We start from the raw sequence: 6939 nt of genomic DNA, 5'->3' as shown, positions 1-6939 counted from the left end.
GTGGCCGGAGCGGCCACTGCACTCCAGTCTGGGTGGCAGAGTGAGACTCCAACTCAAAAAAATAAAAAATAAAAATGAGTTATTACTCTTTTTTTGTTGTTTTTAGTTGGAGGCTCACTCCGTCGCCCAGGCTGGAGGGCAATGGCACGCTCCTGGCCACCGCAGCCTCAACCTGCTGGGCTCTGGCGATCCTTCCGCCTTAGCGCTTCCAAGTAGCCAGAACTACAGGCACGCCCTAAACCACGCCCGGTTAATTTTTGATTTTATGTAGAGATGAGGTCTCGCTAAGTTGCCCAGGCGGGTCTTGAACCTGTGGGCTCAGGCAATCCACTCACCTCAGCCTCCCAAAACGCTGAGATTACATACTGAGCCATATATCATATATATGGTTAGGAAAAAAACATAGGTTATGTAGAGTTTAGTACTATTCATAGTTTCAGGCATCCACTGGGGATCTTAGAACCTATCCCTCTCAGATAAAAGATGACTACTGTACTTTAAAGCTCAATTAATCATCTCAACAGTCCACTGACTCAGGTCAGAAGGCTTTTATCTTGCTTTTGAGATTAAGCAACTAAAGTTAAGAGATTTGCACAAGGCCACTGCTAACAATAGTTAACAAGCACTGAGTGTTTACTTTGTACTAGGTACTAAGTTGAGAGACTCAACTGTAGGCACTGTGCCAAGGCTTTTAATATCTTATTTGATCATTATAACAATCCTTTAAAATAGGTAGACTTATTATTCTATTTTAAGAATGGGGAAACTAGCCGAGCTTGGTGGCTCAGCCTGTAATCCCGTGCTTTGGGAGGCTGAGGTGGGTGGATTGTCTGAGCCCGCGGGCTCGAGACTCACCTGGGCAACTTGGTGGGACCTCATCTCTACAATAAATTTTTTTAAAAAAATCAGCCGGGCATGGTAGCGCATGCCTGCAATTCCGGCTACTCAGAAGGCTGAGGCAGAAGGATCGCCGGAGCCCAGCAGGTCGAGGCTGTGGTGGTCGGGAGCAGCCACTGCACTCCAGTCTGGGCAACCGAGTGAGACTCCAACTCAAAAAAAATAAAAATAAAAATAAAAACGAATGGGGAAACTGAGACCTCGAGAGGTTAACTACCTTCCCCAGTGGTATTTTTTCCTATCACTTGATCCTGAGATTCCTATATAATCTTCAAAGTTACACACTTCCCAAAAAATTTGAACCAGCACTTCACCAAAGAAGAGGCACCCATGGCCAACAAGCATATGAGACGATGTTCAGCATAAGTCAGGCATAGTGACGTATGCCTGCAGTCCCAGTTACTTGGGAGCCTGAGGCAGAAGGATCACTTGAATGCAGGAGTTCAAGGCTATCCTGGGCAATATACTGAATGCCCATTTCTAAAATGATAGTAATAATAATAATATTTTTTAAAAAGATGTCCAGTTTCATTAGCCTTCAGGAAAATGCACATTTAAACCACTTAGATACCACTTAGATATCATTTTAGAGATGGGCATTCAGTATATTGCCCAGGATAGCCTTGAACTCCTGCATTCAAGTGATCCTTCTGCCTCAGCCTCCCAAGTAACTGGGACTGCAGGCATACGTCACTTAGATACCACTAAGCACATGTTAAAAAGGAACAAACACAAACACACACACACACACACACACACACACACACACACACACAGACAGACAATATCAAGCGCTGACAAGGCAGTGGGGATACAAAATGGAACAAACACTTTGGAAAATAGTTTGGCAGTTTCTTTTTCTTTCTTTCTTTTTTTTTTTTTTTGAGTTGGCATCTCACTCTGTCGCCCAGACTGGAGTCCAGTGGTCGCTCCTGGCCACCGCAGCCTTGACCTGGTGGGCTCCGGCGATCCTTCTGCCTCAGCCTTCCAAGTAGCTGGAACTACAGGTGCACGCTGCCACGCCCAACTACTTTTTTGATTTATTATAGAGATGAGGTCTCGCCAAGTTGCCCAGGCGGGTCTCGAACCCACAGGCTCAGGCAATCCACTCACCACAGCTTCCCAAGGCGCGGGATTACAGGCTGAGACACCAAGCTTGGCGGCAGTTTCTTATGAAGCTAAACATTCGATACTCTTAAGACCTAGCAGTCCCTTTCTTGGGCATTTATCTAAGAAAAAAGGAAACATATATATATATATCTCCACATAAAAGCCTGTATGAGGCAGGGCGCAGTGGCTCATGCCTATAATTCCAGCATTTTGGGAGGCAGAGGAAAAAGGATTGCCTAAGTCCACAGGTTTGAGATCAGCCTGGGCAACATGGCGAGACCTTACCTCTACAATAAATCAAAAAATTAGCCAGGTGTGGTGGCACATACGTGTAGTTCCAGCTACTTGGAAGGCTGAGTCAGAAGAATTGCCTGAGCCCAGCAGGTGAAGGCTGCGGTAGCCAGGAGCGTGTCACTGCCCTCCAGCCTGGGTGACAGAGTGAGACTCCAGCTCCAAAAAAAAAAAAAGTTAGGTGGGCAAGATGGCCCACACCTGTAATCACAGCTACTCAAGAGGCTGAGATAGAAGGATCACTTTATCCCAGGAATTTGAGGCTGCAGTGACTATGATCACGCCACTATACTCCAGCCTGAGAGACAGAGCAAGACCCTGTCTCTAAAAAAGATGCCTCTGTAGTGTTTCCTATACTTGCTGTCTTCAATTCTTTTTCTCCTTTCAATAGATGTTACATAGTAAAACATAAGACACAAAGAAAAAAGTAAGTATGCCAGTTAATGAATTACTGCAAAGCGAATACCACCCACGTAAGGACCACCCAGATCAAGAAATAGAACATTACTAGCCTCCAAGAAGTTCCTTTCCTATACACCCCAAATCACTATCTCCACCTCCCTCTCCACCTCCAAAGTGCTGGGATTATGGGCATGAGCCACCATGCCCAGCTTCCAAGTATTTTTTGTTCTTGGATGTTACATTTTGTGATGTTGATTAGACATTGAGCTAGAGTCTTGGTGACTTGTACATGGGACTAGTAACTGAAACCCTCGTGTGTTGCTGATTGTGGTGTAAGTTGTAATCACTTGGGAGAACTGGTTGGGCAGTTATGTGTAAAGCTGAACATTTGTATATCATGTGATTTAGGATCTCCACTCCTAGATGTATGCCAACATATACTTCTGTTCATATCTGCTATGTTCTTAATAGTAAAAAACCAAAAGCAACTCAAATGTCTGTCAGTACTAGAATGTATGACTAAAACATGGTATTATCAAAAACAACATACTATGAAGCACTGAAAATGAATAAATCCATGCCACAAATAGCAATATGGATGAATCTCATGAGCATAATATTGAATAGAAGGAGCCAGACACAAAACAACTCATACTATGTTATTTCATTTGTATAAAGTTTAAAAAAACAAGGCAAGAAGATTGCCTGATCTCAAGGGTTTGAGACCAGCCTGGGCAACGTGGTGAGACCTTGTCTCTACAATAAATAAAAAAATAAGCCCAGGATGGTAGCGTGCGCCTGTAGTTTCAGCTACTTGGAAGGCTGAGGCAGAAGGCTCGCCTGAGCCCAGCAGGTCAAGGCTGTGATGGCCATGAGCGTGCCACTGCACTCCAGTCTGGGCAACACAGTGAGACTCCAATTCAAAAAAAAGAAAAAGACTCCAACCACAGCCTCCCCAACTTTAGCCAATGCAGGCTCCATCCTTTCAGTTTTTTGGGCCAAAATAAGTCTCCCTAGGCCATGCTCACGGCCACTGCAGGCTCAATCTGCTGGGCTCAGGCGATCCTTCCGTTTATGCTTGTAATCCCAGCACTTTGGGAAGTTGAGGCAAGAGGATTGCTTCAGGCCAAGATTTGAAGGCTAGCCAGGAAAATATAGCAAGATCTCAGTCTCTTAAAAAAAAAAAAAAAGGAAAGAAAGAAATTAAAAATAAAATAAGTCTCCCTTGACTTCTCTTCCTCACCCGTCTCTAATTTTTCAGAAAAATCTGTTCTATTTATATCCAGATTCTTATAACTTCTCACCAACTCCACAGGAAACACCTCACCTAAGCCACCAGCAACAATCATCAAACTCAGCACTCCCCAGTGTTTTTGGCATCAGGGACCAGCTTTGTGGAAGACAATTTTTCCACAGATGGGGTGGAGGTGGATTTGGGATGATTCGAGCAAATAACATTTATCATGTATTTTATTTCTATTATTATTGCATTGTAATATATAATGAAATAACTATACAACTTGACATTAAAAAAAAAAGAGGGTCGGGCTCTGTGGTTCACACCTATAATCCCAGCACTTTGGGAGGCCAAGGTGAGAGAATTGCCTGAGCCCATGGGTTCAAGACCAGCCCAGGCAACTTGGCGAGACCTCATCTCTACAATAAATAAATAAATTAGCTGGGCATGGTGGCGTGTGCCCATAGTTCCAGCTACTTGGAAGGCTGAGGCAGAAGGATCACCTGAGCCCAGCAGGCCTAGGCTGTGGTGGCTATGGATATGCCACTGCACTCCAGCTTGAGTGACAGAGTGATACTCTTGACTCAAAAAAAAAAAAAAAGGCGCAAATGGAAGTGGAAAGTAAAATAATAGGCACACATGAACTAAAATAAGTGTCAGATTCTAACTTAAAACTGGTCACCAGATTAGCTGTACAATTGAAGTACATCAACTCACTTGCCACTCACCGATAGGGCTTTGATATGAGTCTGCAAGTAATTGATTTATTATGGTCTCTGTGCAGCCAAACCTCACTGCTAATGTCAATCTGTTTTTGCAGTCACTCCCTAGCACCAGCATCATCGCCACAGCTCCATCTCAGATCATCAGACTTTAGATTCTCATAAGGAGCACAGAACATATATCTCTCGCATCCACAATTCACAAGAGGGTTCGCACTTCAATTAGAATCTAATGCAGTGGCTGGTCTGATAGAAGGCAGAGTTTCACTCACCCACTGCTCACCTGCTGTGCAGCCAAGTTCCTAACAGGCCAGGAAACAGTACCACACAGTAGCCCAAGGGTTGGTGACCCTGATCTAAATGACTACAATAACCTCAAACTTGTCTCCTTGCTTCTATATTTATACCCCTACAATTATTCTCCACAGAGCAGCCATGTCATATCACGTCACTTCTCTGCTCAAAACCCTGCTTCACTCTAAGTAAAAGTCAGAATCTTTACAATGGCTTAAAAGGTCGCTTCATTTTCTACCCTGCCTTAATTAACCTCAATATACTCCTTCCTTTATCAATACCATATGCCTCCAGCTACATAGAACTTACTGCTATTCTTTGAACAAAACAGGCCCTGTCTGGCTTTAAGGCCTTTGGCTTTTCCCTCCACCTGAAATGCTCCTCCTAGACATTCATTTGCTAGGCCCCCCCAACTTCTTCAAATCTTTGCTAGTCTCATCCTCTCAATGAGACTTACCACAACCATCCGATTTAATACTGCACTCAGTCCACCTCTCCACTTCTTTGCCTTGCACTCCTCTTTGCATCTTCCCATTGTAATAATAACTTTCTAACACACTGTATAGTTTACTTTTTCACTTTGTTTACTGTCTTTATCCCTACAACTCCCCAGCCAATGTAAACTTGGAAGGGCATGGATCTTTTTTGTTCTCTGATTTATACCAAGCAAGGAGGAGGCACATAGCTGGCACTCAAACATCTTCCATTTGAATGAGTGAATGAATGAATGTCATTTTCATCAGCAGAAAAACAAAAATAATTAAATTCTTAATATTGCTACAGACTACAGACATTATCTTTCAGGCCAGCTTGGCAGCTCACGCCTATAATCCTAGCACTTTGGGAGGCTGAAGTGAGAGGATTGCTTGAGCCCAAGGGTTTGAGACCAGCCTGGGCAACTTGGTGAGACCTCATCTCTACAATAAACCAAGAAAAATTAGCTGGATGTGGTGGCGCATGCCTGTGGTTCCAGCTACTTGGAAGGCTGAGGCAGAAGGATCGTCTGAGCCCAGCAGGTCCAGGTTGCAGTGGCCGTGAGTTACACTCCAGCCTGTGCCAGAGGGAGACTCCGACTCAAAAAAACCAAACAAAAAAACAAACAAACAAAAATATTATCTTTCTACAAATCCTCAAAATGTGGAATTTTAAAATTTTCCAGTCTTAAATAGTGATGACAACCAAGATAAGTAATTCAGGGAGAGTAGAAAAACCTCTTTATGGAAAGGCAGAGGAAATTCCTAAGAGACAATAGGAACCTTTTAACCCCACAGTCACACCAATAATAGGGCTTGTCATTAGTTGTGACACAGTTTACTAGAATCACTGGAAGCAGTTTTGGCTGTAGAAAGTTTTGCACAATTTTCCAGTCATCTTTAAAAAACTGGCCTTCAATATTGGTTTTCCTTTAAGCAAACAGCAAAATCCAATTCTACACTCGGTCACTCATTATCTTCATAAAAGAAAGGGGGTTCAGCAATGTTTCACTAAAACCCTGGGATCTCTGTAAGGGATCCCCCTCTTTTCCCTGCTGTCCAGCCTTGAAGAGTACGTCCCTGATTCAGCGCTTCCACCTCCCCAGCCTCTGCCCGAGAGGCAAAGGCCCCACTCCCCAGGACCTGGCTGTCACCAGTCAAGTGATTATTAGAAAGAGGCTATGGCAGGTCAAGACAAACATCCGGCCCTGGCACTGAAGCTGCGGGAGGCCGGGAATGTCATCGCGGCTGCTTGCATTCGACCTGCCCACGATCCTGCTGCCGCCGCCGCGAGCGCAGCCGGGTCCTCTCGGCGGACACCCACCTCCGGCCAGAAAGGAGCGCAGCCAGTAGAAGTCCCGGCGGGCAGTGGACCCTCCGGCCCCGGCCGCCTGCGGCATCGCGGGAGGGGAGTCGGCCGCCGCCAGGGCCGCCGCCGCCGCCATCAGGAAGGGGTCTGGACGAGAGCCTGGCTTGCCAACTTACAAATAGCCGGCCGGGACCATGGCCGGAG

The 6939-nt window shown here is 45.0% G+C and overlaps 1 protein-coding gene across 3 annotated transcripts in view; it reads right to left on the bottom strand.

Moving 5' to 3' along the window:
* The window catches only part of SLC25A16 (solute carrier family 25 member 16), a 51355-nt gene extending 44417 nt beyond the window's left edge, over positions 1-6938 (bottom strand). For 2 of the 3 annotated variants that reach the window (XM_008062287.2, XM_021714603.1), the window contains exon 1: positions 6751-6938. In XM_008062287.2, the coding sequence (XP_008060478.1) occupies positions 6751-6871 (121 nt within the window). In that variant the 5' untranslated portion in view covers positions 6872-6938. The remainder of the gene's footprint in view (positions 1-6750) is intronic. The other variant, XM_008062286.2, reaches the window with a different exon arrangement.
* Between the last annotated feature and the right edge of the window lies 1 nt (position 6939).

Source organism: Carlito syrichta, unplaced genomic scaffold (genome assembly GCF_000164805.1).
Source record: "Carlito syrichta isolate Samal-C Ts95f unplaced genomic scaffold, Tarsius_syrichta-2.0.1 Scaffold305686, whole genome shotgun sequence".
Classification (NCBI taxonomy): domain Eukaryota; kingdom Metazoa; phylum Chordata; class Mammalia; order Primates; family Tarsiidae; genus Carlito; species Carlito syrichta.
Note: the sequence above shows the minus strand (reverse complement) of the source record. Positions and strands in the feature narration are given on the sequence as shown.